The sequence below is a fragment of the Myotis davidii genome, unplaced genomic scaffold (assembly GCF_000327345.1).
Source record: "Myotis davidii unplaced genomic scaffold, ASM32734v1 scaffold448, whole genome shotgun sequence".
Classification (NCBI taxonomy): domain Eukaryota; kingdom Metazoa; phylum Chordata; class Mammalia; order Chiroptera; family Vespertilionidae; genus Myotis; species Myotis davidii.
In genome coordinates, this window is record NW_006383009.1 from 3,743,004 (window position 1) to 3,766,036 (window position 23,033).

General features: G+C 53.3%; 1 protein-coding gene across 1 annotated transcript in view; it reads right to left on the minus strand.

Moving 5' to 3' along the window:
- Positions 1-815: 815 nt before the first annotated feature.
- KLHL26 (kelch like family member 26) overlaps positions 816-23,033 on the minus strand; it is a 26,510-nt gene continuing 4,292 nt past the window's right edge. The window contains 3 exon segments of the mRNA XM_006778361.2: positions 816-1,999; positions 2,002-2,879; positions 4,940-5,122. Coding sequence (XP_006778424.1) covers positions 1,329-1,999; positions 2,002-2,879; positions 4,940-5,122 — 1,732 coding nt within the window. The 3' untranslated portion in view covers positions 816-1,328.

Consider the following 23,033-nt stretch of genomic DNA (forward strand, 5'->3'; position numbering starts at 1 on the left):
ACCATCGCCCCACGATCACCCTGCAGAAGGAGGCCCAGGCCACCAGCCGGCGGGGCAATTGATGGGGGAAGAGGGGAGCCTCCACAATCGCCCCAAAGAGGGAAGCCCAGGCTACGGGGCCAGCCAGCCGGTGGCCACAGACCGAGTCCCAGGTGGGTGGGTGGGGCCTCCCTCTGCACAGCCATCAACCACAGGGCCCCATGATCAATCGCCCCGAGAAGGGAGGCCCAGGCCAGCCAAGTGATTGCACCCCACGCCTGTCACCCACAGAGGGAGGCAACTGGTGACGGGAGATGTGGGGGGGCAGTGCTACACAGATGGCAAGTAGTGGCAGCGGCGCGGGCGGGGCCAGCTGCTGGCAGCCCGGGAAGGAAAGCCCCACTAGGCCCTGATAGCCGGCCAGGCCTAGGGACTCTACCGAAGGGTCCTTGATTGCGAGAGGGCACAGGCTGGGCTGAGGGTCACCCCCCTTCATGCACTGGGCCTCTAGTTTAAAAATACATATGTGTGCGTTGGCCAGAATTTCCCAGTGGTTAGAGCATCAGCCCATGCACCAAAAGGTTGTGGGTTCAGTTCCCGGTTAAGGGCACATACCTGCATTGCAGGTTCCATCCCTAGCCCTGGTTGGGGTGCATGCAGGAGACAACCAAATGTGTATCTCTCACATTGATGTTTCTCCCTCTCTCTCTTCTCTTTTCTCTCTCTCTCTCTCTCTCTCTCTCTCTCTCTCTCTCTCTCTCTCTCTCTCTCTCTCTCTCTCTCTCTCTCTCTCTCTCTCTCTCTCTCTCTCTCTCTCTCTCTCCTCCTCCCTCCCTTCCACTCTCTCTAAAAATCAATGGAAAAAATATCCTTGGGTGAGGATTAACAAAAGCAAGCAAACAAAATACACATGCGCAAGAAACTTGGGATGGGGAGAGTGGCATACTATGAATTTGGATTGACACTAATGAGCCTGCATATGAACATCTGAGACTGCTGGACTAAGGGATGGGAGAAGTGGGGCACAATAATACCCCAAAGAGACCCCCTATTCCAACCCATGAGTGAGGACCCCGTGCAGACGAGGAAACTGCCTCAGGCTCAAGTTTTCTGCCACAACACACCGGCCTCCTCACTGGCAGGCTCCCTGGGCAGGCAGAGAGCCAAGATCTGCTTTGGGAAGGAAGGATCCTAGGAAGGAGGCTTATCAGCACAACGGGACTATACAGCCAGCCCACGGGGAGGGGGCCCAAGGTTCTCTACAGGACACGTGCTCACCAAACCCCTGGCAAGAACAGCATGCAGCCAGGTCATGGGTGTGTGGGGGGGGCGGGGGGGCATCCCAGGAGCTACCTCCTGCTTCCGGCCCGGGGCAGCAGGACTGGGGCACAGGCAATGCCTGCAAAAGACTCAGGGAAGTGCAGATCGCGTTCCCATTCATCTGTCTCGGTGTTGTATACCTGCACGATGCCTGTCACATTGTTGAGGCGCCAGTTATAGCCCCCAACAACATAAATTTTCCTGTCCAGCAGGCAGCAGCCGGCCTCTGACTGGCCAGCCCTCATGGGGCTCACGCTGGTCCACTGGTCTGTTTCTGGTACATAGTACTCTACAGCTAGCACGTCAAAGCAGCGGTCCATATGGTCCATGCGGCCACCCAGGGCATAAATGCGGCCGCCAGCACCCACCATGGCATGCAACACACGGGGTTCGCTCATGGGTGCCTTGAACTCCCACTGGTCGACTGCCGGGTCATAGCAGTGCAGCGCCTTCTTGTCCTCCACAGAGATGCCATAGCCACCTGAAATGTAAAGGCGACCGCCGGCCGAGGCACCTGCGTGGCCCCAGGTGCGGCGCTTCAACGAGCAGGCATAGCCCCACTCATTGCGCCGCGGGCAGTATCTTTCAACGGAGGCCAGACTGCCGGCCCGGTTGCGGCCGCCCGTGGCATAGACCATGCCGCACAGCACGTTCAGCTGGAACTGGATGCGGCTCTCCTGCATGGCCTGCAAGCGCAGCACAGGCATCCAGCACCCTCACCACTGCGATATTGCAGGTGCTGGCCCCCGGCCACATACACAAAGTTGTCCAGCACAGCCACGCATGTGTGGCTGCAGCCCACCTCCATCTCTGTGAGCTCGCGGAAGTGACAGGCTCCTGGCTCAGGCAGGTGGTATACTTTGCTACTGACAGCATGGTCACTGTCAGTATAGGGGGTGCCACCAAAGGCCACCAGCGAGGGCACATCGGAGCGCACAATCGTGCGCGGGGACTGCATCTCGTGCTGCCGAAAAGGCAGCACCTGGTAGTTGAAGGCCTCTAGCAGGTACTGGCGGCAGAGCACGTCCTCCACCATGAGGTCCAGCGTCTGCACGCTATCCACCAGGTCAGACGAGTGCATGAGTGGGAACCGGATATGGCAGAGCACGTGGCTGGCGCGCGGCCGCCGGGCAGGGTCATGCTGCAGCCAGCGGACAGCAGCTCGGAACAGGTCGATCTCGGCACAGCTCTGGAGGCGGTTGCTCTGCAGGAAGAAGACGAGGCGCTCCAGTGGCAGCTGCAGGAAATCATCTTCCGCAGCGATCTGCAGGAAATGCCGGAAGGTGAAGGCATCCACCGACTCCTTGAGTGAGGCCAGGCTGAAGGTGGTGGCCATGTGACCGATGTGCAGGCAGGTCTCCACGCTCATGGCAGCCTTGAGGAACTCCTCACACAGCTCCACCACTGGCAGCATCTGTAGGAACACAGCTGCGCCCAGCACATCCTGCACACAGTCCAGGTCCAGCGTCACCTCGGCACTGTAGGCAAAGTCAATGATGTGCCGCAGGCCACGCGCTGACAAGCCCTTCAGTTCAATGATGTCCTGGCTGGCCTCCCTCATGCCGCCTGTGAACATGGCCCTGAGGGTCAGAAACACAGCATGTGGGTTCAGGGCACCAATAGACATCGTGGCCACTGGGATGGCCTGGCCCTGAGACACTGCCAGCAGGGCTTTGCCTGCCAGGGTAAAGCAGGCCAGGTATGCATTAAAAACATGCAAAAAATAAAAGGTTTTTCAATCCACCCCAGCCATGCATCTTCCTCCCAACAGCACTCTCGGCCTCTCCCGTGGGGCCCCGCCCAACCTCACCCAGATGTATGCTGCAGTGGGGTAGGCTGGTTCTGAGGCCGGGGGCCAACTCCCTCCCTCTCCCCACACCCCGCTCATGGCATGGCGATGTGGCTGTGCAGGAGGAGGCCAAACCTTAGCTCTGGCTCTGGGGAAAAGTCTCCAACCCCATATCAGTGCCCAGCCATGAAGACCGGTTCCTCAGTGAGCTCAGGAAATATAGCGGGGACTCCAAGGGAATACACATCATGGTTCAGAGTCCAGTACCTCCCCAGCACACTCCCCTGAACAGGTGGCTCCACCTTCCCCTGCCTGAGTCTCAGCTGCTATCACACAGGGATGGGGAGGGAATAAGGGTCCCAGACTGGAGTGCCTATTGGGGGCCCCCACTGGGGTCACTGATATGTCCAGAGAAAGGCCCAGGTAGTTAGGAGAGCCCCTAAAAATGACCCACAGGAGTCTCATCCTGCTGTAAGACACCCCCCGCCCCTCGTGAATGGCCCCAAGTCTGTCAGCTGGGCTGTCCTGCTATGGGGCACAGGACCTGGGACACAGGACCTGGGTCTCAACACCTCCCCCACCCTGCCCCCGCCACAGCCTTTGGGAGGGGTCCCTCCAGGAAGAGGGCTAAGAATCCCAGTGCCTGCTAGAAGTTCATGGCAGGTTCTAAAAGATGATGCATAAGAGGCTCCTCTCAGAGGGTGAGCTGGCCTTTCATCATAATTGTGACTGCCATCAACATACATCGTAAACATCATAACGGGTGACTGATGGAAGGGAACTTCCGTTGGCCATTTGCCTAACAAATGCTTGTCACCCAGTCCCTACGCTAGTATGGGCCAGGCGTAGGCCCCAGAGTAGGAACAGCTGAGCTTAATGCTGCCTTGGGACCATCAACGAACGACTGCCCAGCACTTCACAAAGCAGTGCCATATCGCTTCCAGGAGCAGCGCTCTGCCAGCCCCAGGGCCCTACCCCTTCTTGTCCCCGAGAGTCCCATCGGCCTGTCGAAGGCAGAAACAGTCATTGCGACGGGAGGGAGCTTTGCCTTTTAAGGCCTTGCCGCTGCAGTGCCAGCGCAAAGGAGCCTTTAAAGGGCATTTCTGGCTGGGGCGGCCCGCCCGTCCCCAAATCCAGAATAAAAATAGAAGCGGCGCCCCAGATGGCTTGGTTTCTCCAGCTCCCCAGAAGGGCCTCATTGAGCCCGCAGGGCGGGCAGTCGGGGGCACACTGGGCTGGACACCTAGCCTCGGAGAGTGTGCAGCCTGTGGTGCACACCTGGGCTGGGACTCTGTGACACGGTCGCAGGAGCGCCTCAGCCACCACTGGCAAAGCAGAGTCAGAGACTCACCCCCAGGATGACACTCTTAGGAAAGGGTCTTCAGAGCAGACAGACCCAGACACTCAGCAAGGTCTCGCCTGTCACATGGGGATTGCAACAGAGTCTGGCAAACTCGGGGGCCACCGCCTGGGAGTCCTCCTGTCCTTCGGCCTGAGTACAGGTATCGCAAGGGCAGGGACATGTGCCAGTCCCTGCTGGATTCTGAGGCCAGCTCACACAGGTGTCAAAAAACACAGCAGAAACCTGGCCAAGCCCTGCCTCCCCTCAGGACAGAAACGGCTGATTGGGTGCCCACAGGCCACTCTGTCCCCCAGGTATGTTCTACTGGCCTGTGTAATAGCCCTAAAAAGTCTGAGTAAGTTGCAAACCTGGGAAAAGCGGTAGGTTTACTGACTGTTGGGCCAACACCAGCCACCTTCCCTCAATGCCATCCCTCCTTAGCTAGAGTTGAACTTGCCCCTCTCAGAAGAATCTGCACTCTCCAGCCCATCCCCCAGGCCTGTGCTCACCTGAAGTAGTCGCTGCAGGCAGCCAGGACCACCTTGTGTGCATGGAAAGTCTCTCTGTTGACTGTGAGCACAACGTCCAGGAGCTGGCCTTGTGAGCGAAGTGTGGCCAGGCCCTGCAGGAGGCTGGTGCTATGGCAGGGTGCAGAGAAGGTGCACTTGAGAGCTCCGTTCTTATCAGCCATGCTATGGGAGAACAGGGCGGAGTGTCAGGCTCAGAGGCTTCAGGGCCTCAGCCCGGGAATCCTGGACAGCTCACCCAGGCTCTGAAGCTGCCCCAAGCTCTGAAGCTGCCCCAGGCTCTGAAGCTGCCCCAGGCATGGGTAAAATCACCAGGATCCGCCGAGAAGTAGAAACAAGATCTGGGTCCTGACTGCCACCTGCCCACTGAGCCTTGGCAGTAGCGTAGAAACCTGGCCAAGCCCTGCCACCCCTCAGGCAGAAACTGCCATTTGCTGCCGATGATATGGGCAGGGTTTCAGACAGGACCTGAGGAAACCACATGTCCCTCTTTTAAAAATATATTATTTTTTATTGATTTCAGAGAGGAAGAGATAGAAACATCAATGATGAGAGAGAATCATTGATCAGCTGCCTCCTGCACGCCCCTACTGGGGATTGAGCCCGCAATCCAGGCATGTGCCCTGACCGGGAATAGAATCATGACCTCTTGGTTCACAGGTCGACGCTCAACCACTGAGACACACTGGCCAGGCGCATGCCCTTTTCTTTTCTTTTTTTAATTGAACTCAGATTCACATAACATACAGTTCACCATTTAACATGTACAATTCAGTGGCATTTAGTATATTCACAATACTGTGCAACTACCACCTCTATCTAGTTCCAGAACATTTCCATCTTCCCAGAAAGAAACCCCATCCCCATTAGCAGTCACTCCCTATCCCCCCCTTCACTCATCTCCCTTCCCCATCCCCTGTCAACCACTAATCCACTTTCTGGATTAGTTGCCTGTCTGGACATTTCATATAAATTGAATCAGACAACAAGTAGTCTTTTGTGGCTTTTGTGTCTGGCTTCTTCCACTCGGTATCATATTTCAAGGTTCACTACATTGTAGCGTGTATCAGTGCTTCACTCCTTTTCATGGCCAAGTACTATTCCACTGTGAGAATGTATGAATGCACAATTTCTTTATCCCATCAACTATCTATGGACATTTGGGTTACTTCCAACCTCTCCTTTTAAAAGCTCTATTCCATTATTTTTTATTCTAAACGTGTCTCCTGAATGCTACACGGAGTGACCACTGTCCCCTAAGCCCCAGCAAGCTGCCCCCATGGTACACTTATCGCTCCTCTACAGAGGGTGAGATTAAGATGCTAGGTGCTGGCACAGAGCCCATTGTGAGCAGTGATGAGGAACTTGACCTGCAACTTCTCAGGAGTGCTAGGCCCTGAGAACACGGGTGCCTCAGGCCAGCCTCTCACAGCGGGGAGGGAGGTGCCACCTCCAGAAGGGCTCGGCCTTCAAAACCCAGCCACTTTGACACCTGCCCAGCCACTTTGACACCTGCCCAGCCACTTCGACACCTGCCCAGCATACCTCGTATGCCCAGCACTATGGGGAAGGGCATCCACATGACTGCAATATCACCTTGGCCATTTTCAGAAGAGTTTGGCTGTGGGCTACACTCTTTGGCTGCCCAGTCAAGGGGAAAGGTCATCAGTCCCATCTTCTAAGGACAGAAGCAGGCGGAGCAGCTTGTCCATCGCCCAGAGCTGTGAGAGGACACAGCAGAACCTGAACCTGTTCGGGGAAGCAGCAGGCGCATGGGATCTTCCTGTCACCTCCTGGCCAATGTAGGATAAACAGAAAATTGTGGGGAATCCACAAAACCAACAATATCTGCTGTAAGAAGATGGATTTACCTATGAAGGCAGCTGCTGGGGGGATGGGGACAAGAGGTTCCTGCACCTCCAAATGAGGATTCAGAAGGCAAAGATCATTTTAGAATTTTTTTTTAAATCTTAAAAAGGAAAGTGGTGGAAATAACCCAAATGCCCATCAACGAATGAGTAGATAAATAAAATGTGGCACGTGCACACAATTGAATATTAAGGAGGAAGGAAGCTGATTCACGCTACGTTGACAAAGATGAAAAATGTGATGCTCAGTGAAAGAAGCCAGTCACAAAAGGCCACGTGTTGTATGATCACATTTATATGAAATGTCCAGAACAGGCAAATTCATAAAGACAGAAACCAGATTAGGGTTTGTCCCGGGATGGGAAGGGGAAATGGGGAATGACTGCTAATGGGGACAGAGTTTCTTCGGGGAGGTAACGTATTCTGGAACTAGATGGGGGTGATGGTTGCACAACATTGTAAATATACTAAATGCCACTGAATTGTTCACTTTAGAATGATGGTTTTTATGTTGTGTGAATCTGACCTCAAAAACAAACAACAGCCCTGACTGGTTGGCTCGGTGGATAGAGCGTCGGTCTGCGCAGCACAGTGACCTGAGAGGTCAGGACAGCTGGTGTGACCCCTTGGAGCCCGCCCCAGGAGCAGACTTGGACTCAACAGTTCCAAGTACCAGTGTGTCACATTCATCACCAGGACCCCCTAAAGCCCAAACCCAGAGCCTAGCCCTGAGTGGAGTGTCTGGGGGTCAGGCAAGGACCCAAAGGCTGGGAGATGCAGATCAGTGAGACCCACTCCTCCAGGAAACCTGCCCAGGCTGTACCGCAGACCTCACCTCACCAGGCTCTGGCATCTGATGTGAGAAGCAGAGGGAGGATTCTGATCCCTACCCTGCCATCAGCCAGCTGTGTGACTCAGACACACTCCCTGGTCTCCTGGTCTTTTTTTCTTGACTGTCAAATGGGGCAGGCAGGAGCACAGATGTCACAGGGCTGTGGTGAGGCTCCCATCACCTCCTGGGAAGTGATGGACCACAGACCACCTACTTCTCCCAGCTTCCCTTTGGGCTAGGGAGGTGGCAAGGCCCAGGGGGGACTGTATCCTGCCACCTGTGAGCCACTGAACATGGTCATGCACTTGGGAACTTAAAGCCTGGAACCACTCACAGAGCACTGGCACATGGTAGGTGCCCATTGAGCCAGGCTGGCCTCTCTGTGGACACCTGCCTCACAGATTCTGTACATTCTGCTAGTTTGGTCTCAGATGGTCTCTTTTTTTCTTAGAGACTTTGGGGGCAGGGCAGGAGAACTTCTTGTGTTTCCCCTAAGCCCAAGGACAGATATGCATGTTCACATTTTCACAAGAAGATATCACACCAAGAGCAACTTTATTGTGGAACTGCTCTGTCCCTGAACATATATGGCCCTCCATATATAAAGAGCCCCAAGAAATCAATACAAAACTGGCAACCTCACAGAAAAATGTACAAATGATGTGGGTTGATGGTTTATCAGTGGTTCTCAACCTGTGGGTCGCGACACCTTTGGCTGTCGAATGCCCCTTTCACAGGGTCGCCTAAGACCATCCTGCATATCAGATATTTACATGATGATTCATAACAGTAGCAGCATTACAGTTATGAAGTAGCAACGAAAATAATTTTATGGTTGGGTCACAACATGAGGACCCGTATTTAAAGGGCCAGAAGGCTGAGAACCACTGGTTTATAGGAAAGAAAGCACAGCTGGCTGGAAAGACCTGCGAGTCGGCCTCTTCCAAACAGGGAAAGTGCGCTCACCAAGGGACTGGCTCAGGCGGGCAGAGTCACCAGGTTCTCTCACAGCAGACACTCATGCCTGTTCCCAGGGGGAGTGTGAAGTGGGACAACCTCCAAGAAGGCAGTTCGGCAGAACCACATATCCTCATACTAGCAAGTCTACTTCTGGGATTTATCTGACGTGTGCTCACATGTGCAAGAGATGAGTGAGAATATTCCCCACATAGCATTTCTGGGGGCTGAAGATGGGAAACGAGCTAAATGTCCTTCAAGGAGGTACAAAGAATTATGGTGCCTTCTGATAGGGTCTGCCCTTCAGCTGAGCATAGAGGCAGTTAAAACATTCATATATGGGAGTTAGGATACCAGGTTGGAACTCCAACCAAGCCCACTGGGCTGCTGCCTACAGGGTGTGGGCCGAGCTACAGCCAGAGTGAGAAACAGCCACTGAGTACACATCCTCCTCGTGCTGGGCAAGGCTTCCAGCACCACACAGGCTGTTTCCTTCCTCCCATCTCAAAGATGGGACAACTGTCCCTAAAGCCCCTGTACTACCCCTCACACATCTCACAGCCTCTGGGGAGCTCAGGGAGGGAGGGAGGAAGCCAGCAGAGGCCAGAGTCCCAGACTGGACAGAGGCAGACATGGCTGGGCAGAGGTGGGCAGGAGGAGGAGGGAGTGCTGAGGCCTGGGACCAATGACTAAAGCAAGGACCCATTACTCAGGCCAGCCAGACAGGGGGCGGCCGCTGTGGCGTGACTATAGGCCTCCTCCAGGAAGGCTGCTGCCGCCTTCCTGGGCCAGTCGGAGTCTTTAGACAGCCACCCGAGCATGGTCACTAGCACTGAGTCATCGGAGCCAGTGCGTCAGCAGCTGGTCAGAGTGTCTCTGGAGGCTGCTCACTGCTGTCCTGGATGACTCTCTGCCCGGATCTGGACTCTGAGGGGCTGCACATGCCCCCACAGACTTGGCCTGGGCTTGAGATTGTCCTGACCCCCTATCCCTGTGCTGGTACCTCCCCTTCCTCCAGCACTGTCATTGGGAACCTCTGGCCGGGCCCAGGCCTATGCTAGACATGGGAACTTGGCCTCTGCTTCCCTTGGGCCTTCCCTGCACAGGGGCTGATGGCCCATGGGACTGGGTGGAGTAGATGCCCCCAGATGGACCACCACATGGCAGGATACCCATCATCCCTCAGGGAACCCCGGCCACTAAGCCTATTGCCCACATTGTCACCAGCTCCCTACTGGTGCCCCCTACATGAGCTCCTTCTCCCGTCCTTCATGGGGTCACCCCATGAATATACTACAGGCTGCCTCAGGTTCTGCTATGAGGAGACCCAGCCCAAGGCAGGACAATCTAATGGGGAGTGGCCACAGGAATTACAGAGCCACAGGGTGACAGGGCCCCATGGTGGAGGTGGAAACGCTCCTCCTCCTGTCCTTGCCCACTGCTGGCCCTGGTCTCCACGGTCAGTTTCCCAACCCTACAGGAGATCTCCAAAGCTCCGGAACAGTTCTTTTCATTGGAATGTCAAAAAAAAAAAAAAAAAAAAAAGGAAAAAGCAACAACAGGAATTTCATGGAAACATTTCTTTGGGGTTTTGTAAAATCCTTTCCCACCCCCACATGGAGCCCAAAGCTCAGGCCAGAACAGAGTCTGCCGGTATTGCCCCTTTAACATACTGTTCTGACATGCAAATTCCCTCACTTCCCCTCAAAACGGAGAGCACTTCCACTTTCAAAGCCAATTTTGGTTTTATTGTCCATGTGGCTCCAAGGAGCACAGCAGCGCAGCACAGCTGGTTGGCTCGTACCCCGGCTGACGCTGTACCAGGGAGTTCAGCCACTCCACCCAAAGTCCCAGGAGCATCAGCAGGGAAGATACTGCACTTCAGGGGGCAGAGACCCAGAAAGGGGGACAGAGACCCAGAGACAGAAGGAAGAGACCCAGAGAGAGAGGAACAGAGATCCAGAGAGAGAGGGGGATTAGAAACACAGAGAGAGAGGTGGGTAGAGACACAGAGAGAGAGGGGGACAGAGACTCAGAGAAAGAGGGGGACAGAGACTCAGAGAAAGAGGGGGACAGAGGCTCAGAGAGGGGGAATTGGACTCTAAAGCCCTGATGAAGCTCTGGCAGCCTGCTGGTCCACTTTTCCTCTCTATTTCACATATCTCCCTCCCCCACCTCCCGTCTAGCCATACTGGAAACTTCCATACTGAAGGTTCATACTGAACCTTCAAAAGATAGGCTAGCTAAGCACCTACTGCAAGTGGTTCTTCATAGGCAACCTCGTGAATTCCCTACGAGCACAGGACGACAGTGCAACAAGTATCCCCTTCAAGATGGGAGACCGAGGCCCAGCATGGCCCCCATACCTGCTCCCTACAGTGTAGCCTACTGGCTCTGCCAAGGCCATGGCTGGCTCCTGGGACTGCAGCTCCGTGGGTAAGAGGTGCAACAAAGCCAGGGTCTCACACGCACCACAGAGGCAGACAGCCCAGCCACTGTTACCATGGTTACAATATTGCACGGCTTGGAGAGCTATGCTCACAGCCCAAGGACAGTCTCCAGGATTTGGCACCTTGCTCTGGCTCACAGCCCCCACTCAAGTCAGCGTCTCTCTCGGGACTGCGCTGCCCCCCTCACCCTCAAGGGGCAGCAAGCCCATTCTGGGGCCATCCCTACAGATAAGGTGCAGCTCCTTCAGAGATGCTTACAGTTCTCTGGCAGGGCTTGATCCCTGGGCTTACAGGGGAGGTGAGGGTCAGGGGGAGCAGAGAAAAGCTTAGAGCCAGAAGCAGATAAAGGTTCCCACAGCAGCGTCCCAGAAGGCCAGGGCATCAATCCACTGATAGAGACCCAGAGGGAACAGAGTCCCAGAAAAAGGGGGACAGAGACCCAGAGAGAGAGAAAAAAAACCCAGCCAGGGCCCCAGATCCCAGGTCTTCCAAGCCCTGGACTCTCTCTACAGTATCAGCAGTTGTTCATTTCTCCCTCCTGGTCATCATGCTGGTTATTTTCCGATATCTTCTGTGACAACTTAAAACAGACTGCCAGCATCATGCCAATCTGTACTCCCTATGGGTGGATCTGGGTGTCCAAGGAGGGCAGGTGTGCCAGGCCACCAGGTGGAGGCAGAGCCTAGTCCACACCCTAGAACTTGCTCTGCACCCTCGAAGAGCCAAAGGCTATGGACATGGCCAGACCCACTCTAAGCCTACCCTGGGAGCATATCGCCCACAGAACCCCCCTCTCTGAGCCCTGAAAAATAGCCCCAGGCCACACATCCCCTAGTCTTCCTCATGGTATCACCATCTGGAGACTTCATCCACATGTATGGCCTTATTTCTGCCTACCTGTGCCTGCCAAGCAGTGACAGGGTGACAGAAGAGAGGGCATGTCAGGGAGTGCCCAGAGAAAGTACTGTGCAACCTGCCCATACCTAGGGCTGGCACCTCCTGAGAGCCCCACATAACAACAGGCAGGCTGAGGCTGGGGAGGGTGGGGGGGCAGACAGGTAGGTTCTGGAACCACATTCACCTTGAAAGAACCTTCATGAATCCTCTTGAGGACTCTAGAGGTGAGAAAAGCTGCTCCCATCCTGCCCAGCCCGTGTGTCACCAGCCCCACGAGACCCTGCCCGAGGCCTGCCTAAGATCCCTAATGCACAGAGCCTGGCACAGAGTGGCCCTACTTAGTGCTGGTTCCACTCCAGCTAGGACCTGTCAGCTCCATTGTCCTGCCCTTTTGTGACTTGATGGGACAAACAGCACAAACCCCCATGTTCCCCCAGGACTCATTGGGTCACAGGGGAGTACTCTGCAGACACCATCTACCCTCCTGCCTGTCAGACCCTGTCACTCCCCTGCCAAAACCCCCTGTTGCTCTCCATAGCCTCACAATCATGGGCCATTGTGAGCCCAGTGTCCCTCAAACTGGGCCAAGACCTGTTCGGGCTCTGTGTCCTCACCCCAGCCTCTTACTGATGCCCCTGGGAGCCCAGGACGAGTGGGGATCTAGCTACTACCGATGGACAGGAGGACTACATAAGCAGCACCCACCATTCCCAGACCTGCCCAACTCTGGCCACTTCTCAAGGCTAAGGAAGAAGGAAAAGGACACCCAAACCCAACGTCCCTTGCCAGCAGCAAGCTTTCTGCTCCCACAGTCCCCATCCCTCCCTGTCCTGGTGAGAAGCCACTCCATATAGAGCTATGGGCTGGATAGTGCAGACCTGGCTCCCAACTTACCTCTCAGTAGGCAGTCTGGCAAAGGGAACACCCTAACATTACCATCTTACAGACAGGGCATTTAGGCACAGAGGCACAGAGATTCAGGCACAGAGAGGTCCAAGGCCACACAGCACATAAGAGGCCTGGCTGGTGTCAGTCTTTCTCTGTAGCCCCAGGTGGGTGGACCCCATGATCAGAGACCACTGTCTAGGGGTGCCGAGCCACAAAGTGGACGTGGATGTGTACAGCAGGAAAGGCAGGACGCGGTTCCTGGGTGCTGGCCACGACAAGGGTGTAGATTAGCCCACTAATCCTCCAGCTGCTACATGGGAGATTGCCCCACTCTGGTGGGTCATGCTGGGAGAGCGCTCTGCCCCTCCCCCGGGCCTCTCAGATCCCCGACCTGGCTCTATTTGTTTTCCCAACTCATTGCTCTGTCTGGCACACCATCTGTCTGTTCCCAGCCTACCTCCCCAAGACTGAAACAGGAGCCTCACCAGGGCAAGGTAAGATGGATTCTATCTCCTGCTGTGCTCCTGTGCCAGGCACCAGGCCCAAAATGTGCTCTGAGCTCAGTCACACTTATCGATTGGATGCTGTAGGGGGTGGATGGATGGATGGATGGATGGATGGATGGATGGACGGGTGGATGGATGGATGAATGGGTGAATGGATGGATGGATGGATGGATGAATGGATGGATAGGTAGATGGGTAGAACTCGTGGATAGGCAGGTAAAATGGATGGGTGAGGTAATAGGTGGATGGCTACTAGGGGGCAGCACTGGCTAGAGCTTGACTCCCATCTCTACTCCCTACAAATCTCTGCTACACATACCTGCTCTGTTCACTCCCTTCATGCACCCTCCTGATCCAAGTCCTGTAACTGGGTATGTTATCCTTTGGGCTCAACCAGGAAGCCCTCAGCAAAATTTTCTCTAGGATATCTGACCTCTACACTTTGCTCATGCTGGGCCCCATGTTGAAGGGCCAACTCCTTCTGCCCTCTAACCCTCCTCCTTATGCTGCACTCCCAAGTCCCCCAGTTCTTCCAAGCCTTCTTGAAGCAGGTCACCCATGGCCTCCCTTGCCCTCACAGTCCAGCCAGATCTCTCCACAGCCTCCCTTGCCCCTAAAGCCCAGCAGGGCCCCCCGCCCCCAATGCCATGAGTAGCAGGGGCAGACTGGTGAGCAAGTCTCAGGCCAAGGCTTTGCCTGTTCAGTTCCCACCCACTGACTCAAAGCCAATTCCAGTATCAGCCCATCCCCCCACATTATCCCTACTTCACTGGGCTTGGAAACAAAGCCACCTGAATGAGCAAAACCCCTTCATTCTGCAAATCAGGCAAGTATGTGCATGACTGCACGGCCCCAGGACACCATTCAAAAACCCGGTGACATTCTAACACTGCCAAATTCCAGTGTCTCAGGCCCAGCCCAGCTGCCTCCCCTGGCAGGACAGGTGTTGAGGCCCTGAAAGGGATGGTTCTGCCAAGTGATATGGCATGTGCTCATGCCCAGTGGTGCCAGGCCAGACACAGGCAGACACAGCTGTGGGGATAGTTCAGCCAGGTCCTTCCAACAGCAGCACAAATTAAAGCATAAGAAGGGACCTGTCATGAACATCTTCATTTTAGGAGGTACCAACATCCCTCCCATCTTCTGATAAGGTCCCCATTTTCCTCAGGGAACTTTCTATTCTTCACTCTCAGCCCCAGTAGTAGGGATCAGGGGACCCCCATGTCTGGGCTGAAAGAAAAGACTCATGACTCATCCTATCCAACCAGAGCCTCCCAGGCTCCCAGCCACAATGAATGGGGTTTTGATCATCCAATCCAATCAGAGCCTTCCTTGAGACTTTTTCTAGACCCACTAGAATGGAGATTTGCCTTCCCCTGGGGATTCTGGGATGGCGGGGAGCAAGGTGGGGTCACCTTGCCCAGTCAAGAGGGAAAGCAGAGCTGAGAAATGGAGTCAGATTCCAGGAGAATCATCTGAGCCCTGAAGAGACCTAAAACGGAATTCCTCCCTAAACTTTTTTTTTTTAATGTGAACAATGAACTTTTATTTTCCTATTGAAGGCACTTAGTTGAGTTTCTGGTGCTTATAACCAAAGAGGGCCTTCAATGTCCGAAGCCTCAGGTCCTGGCCTCCTGACCACCACATTCCAGATGAGCCTCTGGAAAAACCACCGTGGAGTTAACAATTCTCCAGCTGCCACCTCTTCCAGCACTGCACACAGGCTTCCTAGCCCGGGATTGGGAGGGGGGCGAGGAAGCCACGCTGGGCGATCTCTGGGTGAGTAGGTGGTGGCCATACTCAGCCCGAGCCCCGCCTGCCTGCAATGAGACAGCAGGCGCCCTGGTAAAGGTCAACAAGCTACCCGCGCCCCCCACTGCGAAAGTTCAGCAACTCTAAATGCTAAAATGCTGGCGGCATGCCTAAGGTCGGAGCTGCAAGGCAGTCCATGCCATCAGCCTCGACAAGGAAAACACTACCCATTGCTTCTGCAAGTGACTCACATGCAGCATAAACATTTGTGAACTCCCAACAGCCTACCTTAGAAGCAGGCGGGCCCCAATTATCCCCTTTTGAGACAAAGGGAGGAGGGAGGAGAAGAGAGAAAGCAAGAGATGGCCTCCTGAGACCACTCCCCCCAGCCGCCCCCCAGACCTCACTACAACTTTAGTCCTGGAAGTTTTCCAAATGGAAGCTGCCTTGGGGTCTTCACTGGGGCTCCCTTACATGCCTGTCACCTTATGGGCACCCTGCCACCCCCTGAACCATTCCTTGAGAGAATGCCTCACTCTTAGCTCCAGTTACAGAAGACTAGGGTGATCACGTCTCCATTCATGCTTCCTTTGGCAGACGGCTTCAACGCCTAACACCCCGTTGAGAGGAGAGCTCTCCGGATATTTAGCTCAGCCCACTCCCCGGTCCAGTCAGTCTTGGATCCCTGTGGAATTTTGCAGTTGTGGTGTCAGGAAACATCTTGGACCTGGACTGGGTAACCACCCTCGAGGCTTTAAAAGCCCCATGGTCCACCCCTCAAGATTTCCTCCAGGCTGAGCATGTTCAATTCCAGAAGCTGCTTCACTCACAGGAAAGCGCTGAGATTCCCCAAAGGTGCTGGTTACTTCCTCCGGAATCACAATATTTTCATGTGTGGCAAGGAGGCTCATAGGAAAGATGAGCCCTGAGCTGCTTGGTGAGGGGTCTAAAATCACCCTGGATGTACCCCGAAACCTGTTCTGCAGGGGAAGAATGCTAAGGAGGATTTGTCCTCTGCATCCTGAGCAGCCCGCTCTGCAGAGACCCAGGACAGGTCCGGAAGGGGAGAAAGAAGGGACTGAAGACCCAGGTTAACAAGTGTTAAAAGCTCATCTGCACAGCTGCTAGCGCTACCACAAAAGGAAGGGGGTCTGCTAGTAGGGACCTGGAGGGTGGCCCCCATTTCCCACTGCAGGCAGCTGGACAGGGAGAGCAGCCAGCTGTTTCCGTGTTCAACACACAGCACTAAGATCTTACACAAAGCACACCTGCCAAAAGGTACTGTTCACTGGCTTCTCTCATTTAGGTCCGATTCACTGACAACACACCTGGGAATTTTTCTATCCAGATCCTGCCATGAAATAAAGGGGGGGGGTGCCCCTCACCTGGTTAGGCCATTAAGGACTGTTCCAGAAGCCTCGGTCAGGCCAGCAACCCTGGCAAACCCATAGCAGACTATGTGTGGAGTATTTGCTAGATGGAATCAGAGCCTCCACGATGAAGCCCTGCGCTTGAGGAGCACACATTTTGGGGGGCACAAGTCCTAAGCACAGAGAATGTTCTGTGAACACAAAGCAGAGGCAGGCAGTGGGCTGTGGTGGATAGTGGGGGGTGTGAACAGATGGATCAGCCAGGAACCAAGGAGGCAACACTGGGGTTGTGCAAAAAGCTGAGACAGGACCTCCAGTGGGAGCTGGGCTAGTGGCCCCGGAGGGGTGCTGGCCCAAGAGGAGGGAAGGGTGATGGAAGCTAGGGGGCCTGGTGAGTGGGCTGAGGGGGTCACATGGAAAAGCTGATTTTGCTCTGAGATTGAGGAAGCGCCTGGCAGGTGTCAAATGGGGGGGACAATGAGCAGCCTCCCACCAGTTAGAGTGGGAGACAGTGGCACGAAGCCTGCAGGAGGAGGAGGTGGCAAAAGGGGCTGGACCAGGATGTGGCGAACAGAGAGGAGAGAAATAGGAGTGACTGTGGTTCGTCCTCAAAAGGAGAGGTTCAGAGCCCATTGCTAGTGGAATCAAACTGGGGAGATCTCCTGCGGTGACAAGGGCTTTTCCTCGAGGAGGGACATTCCTGGGACCAGGACCTGCTGGCTGGAATACCCGAGGTCCTTGAGCAAGGACAGGCATGAGGGAAGGAACAGAGGCAGCCAGTGAGACTTGGAGGTAGGATGTCTACCTCCCAGCTCTCTATCGGATGCTGGCAGGCAGCACAGCCTCTCAGGTCCAGTGAGGGCTGTCCTCCCCTGCCCACCCACCTACTCACAAATCCTCCCCGAGAATGCACTCCTGGATCCTGAGAGCAGATGACCCCTGTCTGGCTGCCACCACTGGTCAGCACATTGCACAAGTCCAACCTCAAATCTTCCCCAAACCTATGCCCTCTCCACAGTCCCAACTTTGGTCCAGGCCCCCTCTTCTCCTGCCAAAGGGATCCTTCCAAAACACAAATCTGACCTATGTGTCCCCTCACCCATATCCTGCACCTCCAGTCTCCCGCCTCGTCCCTCCCACCCACTCGAGCTCCTCTCTGACTCCAGACCCCTGAAAAGCCTGTCTCCTCCACCTTCAGAACTTGCACACACACCTTGCCAGCACCCAGAACTATCCACCTCACCCGACCCCCTTCGCCTGAGCTGATGACACTAAACATGAGATGACACACACCTCGCTCTTGAGGAGGCGCTCAGAACCTTTCCAAGAAGGCAGGGACCTCCAACTTGGCCTCGGGATCATTCATGGCAACCATAGGGCAATGACTGCAACACTGTTTCACTCACTCCTTGATGGCAGGTAGGAGCCCCCAGGGCAGGACCCACCCGTTCGCCTCCCTCCTTTCACAGCAAGCCCAGCACCAAACCCAGTGGCAGGCACACAAGAGGCATGTGACAACCCCCAGAAGAAGAGCGAGATGTCATGAGTTCATCCACATGTTGACTGCTTTTATCTGGGCCCTTCCCCTTCTCCCTCTCCCTCTTCTCCCACTTCAGTTCTCCTTCTCCAGGGTCATCAATCCCAAGTCTGAAACATGCCCTAAGACCAAAGGGAGGGAGTGCAGAGAAAGCCCCACTTTTAAAGTGTCTGGTGGGGGCGGGAGGAGGGAGGGATGCAGGCACAAAACCTATACACTGGCCTCGCTGAACGCTCCCCTGCGGATAGGTAATCAAAAATAACTGCTGCTAAAGACAGTGAATGATACACCGAGTGGGCTCCCTGGAGATGGCACAATGATAGCAGAAGCTAATGAAACCTTTCTACCCCAGTTACTATGGACAACAAGAAGAAGGCGTTCCCCAGGGGGTAGCAGCTACCATGTGGAAGCAGTCCAGCTGTCCGACAGTCAATTCAGAGCAAAGTGTGGAGTTTTCAGAGCGATTTCACATCAGAGTTCACTGGACCCTGCCGGGACTCTGCTGGCAGAGGTGAAGAACGGGGCACCTCACTCCCTGAGGAAGGGCGAACAGCATGGTCCGACCCCCCAGCACCACCAGCCCAGGGCTCCCTCCAGTTTACCTCCGGCTCAACTGCCCCGATCCCAGTACTCCGCCAAGACCCACCCAACTTGTGCCCACACTCTGCTCCAGAGTGCCAGGCTCTCACAGCGACTTCTGCTCTCATGTTGCAGAAGCAGCTAAGACTTGACATGGTCCATTTTCCCACTGCCCTGCTACTGTCCCTCTCATGGCCACCAACTAATGATGCCATCGTCCTCCCAACGGCTCAGGCCAATTGCCACAGGCTGAATGTCTATATTTCCCCAAAACTCATACGTTGAAACCTAACCTCTAATGTAATGGTGGTAGACAGTGTGGCCTTTGGGAGGTGATTAGGTCATGAGGGTAGAGCCCTTGTGAATGGGATTAGTGACCTCATTAAAGGGACCCTAGAGAGCTCCTAGACCCTTCCAACATGTGAGGAGACAGTGAGAATACACCATTTATGAATCAGGAAGTGGCTTCACCAGACACCTTGATCTTGAACTTCTAGCTCCCAAACTTTAAGAAATAAATTTCTGTTGTTTATAAGCCATCCAGTCTACAGTATTCTATTTCAGCAACCCAAATTGACAAAGAGACCAACTTTCTCTTTTCCCCACCTGCCACACTGACCTGCCAATACCCCATGATCCTCTCCCAGCCCACACAGGCAAAGTGGACAGAACACTGACATCATCAGGGCCCCAGGCCAATGTCGCTACCTGTGCAGTAACACATGCACATACAAAGTGCTGGGCACCCTCTGAGCACACCCTCATCCTAGCTCACTTTTTCAAGCTACCCTGCCCGTGGTAGATTCCTCCCACTTTCCAGATGAGGAATCTAATGCATAGAGGTGTGTAGATATGCCCAAGGCACACAGTGAGTACGTAGGGCTGTCCTACTTGTGAAAGGAGGGACCACAGACATGTGGGTGTGATGAGGCCCCTGAAACCACCAGAATTCCCAAGAGGAATAGTGGAGTCCCCATGTCTGCAGGGCCAGCTGAAAAGGGGGATGAGGCCAAAGCAACAAGAACCTTCTCATCCTCCAGTCTTTTGCACAGGCATTGGGGGACTGGACTCTTCCAGAGCCTCGAGGCTTAGTGGACACAAGCTAGGATGCAGCCAGAGATGGTTTGTTAGGAAAATTTAAACAAAGGCCACCAACCCAGGAGCAGACACTTCAGCTGAACTGTGCCAAACCCACTCACACTGTGTCCTGGGCACAACTTCCCAAGGAAACACCTGTGGGCGACATGTCCCTTACCCAGATACCCTCACCTCACCCCCAGGAGCAGTGTGCGTCAGCAAGTCTGGGCCCCATCCAGACACCTTTAGGGAAGATGGGCCAAGGAGTGAGGATGCCAAAGGCCCAACGTCTGAAGAGCCTCCGTGGAGAAAGGGCTCCTCTGGAACTCAGCCAGCTAGGTACCTCATAGCGATGGAATTTTAGCTGGGGAAGTTCAACTCCCTGGCGAGTACCTCTTCCCCCTAACACCCTGCACGGTTTCAAACCTCTTCTCCCTCCAGGAACCTGAACCTCACGGAGGGCCGAAGGTGGAGCTGGGAGGGGACCCACTAGAGGACAAGTGTCTTTTGTGTGACTGAGCCTGCAGCCAGTCTCCACCTCCCCTCCTCAAGCCTGGCTGAGGCAGCCATGCTTCATCTATCCCGGAGGTTCCGCTCAGTCATTAACGACCGTCTCTACTAGGCAACGGGTTTTTTGTTGATCCCTGGAGACAGGAAGGAAAGAGAATAAGCTTTTCTCTTTCATTTTCCCCCCTTGGTTGCAGAAAAGAGAAGTTGGAACAAACAAGTTATATAATACGAGGGGTGGTGGGGGAGCACAGCCCCTCGAGGACTGTTTCTCAAGTTGTGGGCCTGCTAGAAGGGCCAAGGGGAAGACAGGACCTGCCCCCACCCCAGGCCAAATGGCAAAACCTTCATGGGACAAAAAGGTAGATGCAGACACCTCCTGGCAGACTGAAAAGGCAGCCTTCCAGACAAGGCCAGCCAACTCCTGTCCCCAGCAGTCGCACAAGTTTCCCCAAAAAGGCTATGGACCAACCTGTCCATAGATGAGACTTCCCACCTGCCATACTGCAAGCTCTAGAGAGCTTTTCCACACTCTATCCATCCCTCCCTACCTGGCCATATTTCTAGAACACTTATTTCCTCTGTGTAGCCTGTGTTCTAGACATATAAGACATGGTTCCCACCATCAAGGCATTTCCACTAATAAATAGACCAAGCAGTGTTGAGTGGTGATCACGTGATCAAGGATACAGGACAGACATATGATCCAGCAATTTTATTCCTGGTATTGAGCCCAAAGAAATGAACACAGGAGTTCACATAGCAGCACTATCCAAAATAGTTAAAAGGTGGATCCAACTCCAATGTCATCAACTGGTGAATGGATAAACAAAATGTGCTATGTCCACACTATGGAATATTATGCAGCTATAAAAAGAATGAAATACTGATGCATGCTACAATGTAGATGAACCTCTAAAACATTACATGGAATGAAAGAAGTTATTCATAAAAGATCCTATATTGTATAATTCTATTTATAAAGCAGGTAACTTTATAGAGACAGGAAGTAGAGTAGTTGCTAGGGGCTGGGATAGAAGGGGAATGGAGAGTGACTGCTAATGGGAACAGGATTTCCTCTTGAGGTTATGGAAATGTTCTGGAAATAGATAAGGATACATAACAACATTGGGAATGTGCTACATACCACTAAATTGTACACTTTATTTTTTAATTAATTAATTTAATGCCTTACCAGGAATCGAACCAGTGACCTCTTGGTGCATGGAGCAACGCTCAATCCACTGAGCCACACCAGCCAGCTTAATTTATTTTTTAAATCCTCACCCGAGGATATGCTTATTGATATTAGAGAGAGGGGAAGGAAGAGTGAGAGAAAGAGAGAGAGAAACATCAATGCAAGAGAGAGCTATTGGTTAACAGGGGGTCAAACCCACAACCTAGGTATGTACCCTGAGCTGGAATACAACCTGCAACCTTTCGGTGTACTGGATGCTCCACCAGCTGAGCCACACTGGCTGAACTGTATGTATACTTTAAATGAGTGAGTTTTTATGTTATATGAGTTTTACCAAAAACAAAAAATAACAATAAACAAACAAACCACACACACATACAACAAGGTGACCAGAAAAAGTGCCCTCAGGGCTAGCTGAATGCAGGTCATCAGGCAGGTGACTTTGGGAGGCCATGACCTTGGAGTGTGGAAGGATGAAGAATAAAGCAGGACAAGTCATACACCAGGCCTGGCTGGCCCATTTGGAAGAAATGAAGAAAATAATAAATGAACAATGCTAATAAGGCCTCTACATTTCAAAAGATCCTTGGAGACTACTGTGTACCACATTCTCCTTCAAAACCTGGTCTTTTTAAAAAAATGTATTTTATTGATTTCTTACAGAGAGGAAGGGAGAGGGAGAGACAGTTAGAAACATTGATCAGCTGCCTCCTACACACCTCTTACTGGGCATGTGCCCGCAACCAAGGTATATGCCTTTGATTGGAATTGAACCTGGGACCCTTCAGTCCACAGACCAACTCTATCCACCAAGTCAGACCGGTTAGGACCTGGTCTTCTTTTTGTATGCTCCATCTCACTGTATTAGGGCTTCTTGCCTACCTCCCTACACTAGCACCACAGGAATAAGACACACACACACACACACACACACACACACACACACACTCAGTTGCTCCAGACAACATACAGTGATTTTTCGCTGGGATGGATGAAGGGGGTAAATGGGCATCTTAGAGATGATGGAGATGTCTTTTTTTTTTTTAAATGTTAAGGTCTTGGGGCTTTTTATTTTTTTTAATATGTTTGTATTGATTTTAAGAGAGAGAGGAGGGAAGAGGAAGAGATAGAAACATCGATCAGCTGCCTCCTGCACAACCCTTACCAAAGCTCGAGCCTATAACCCAAACATGTGCCCAGACCAGGAATCAAACTGGTGACCTCTTAGTGCATGGGATGACATTCAATCAACTGAGCCACACCAGCAGGGCAGCAGAGATATCTTTTAAGAAAGTGCCTCTCAAAACAACAATGAGATAACATCTCACACCTGTCAGAATGGCTATCATCAACAAACAACAAGTGCTGGCAAGGATGTGGAGAAAAAGGAACCCTACTTCACTGTTGGTGGGAATGCAGACTGGTGCAGCCATTGTGAAAAACAGTATGGCACTTCCTCAAAAAGTTAAAAGCGGAACTCCCATTTGACCCAGGAATACCACTTCCAGGAATATATCCCAAGAAAACAGAAACACCAGTCAGAAAGGATATATGCACACCTATGTTCATAGCAGCACAATTTACAATAGCTAAGATTTGGAAACGGCCTAAGTGCCCATCAGCAGATGAGTGGATTAGAAAACAGTGGTACGTCTACG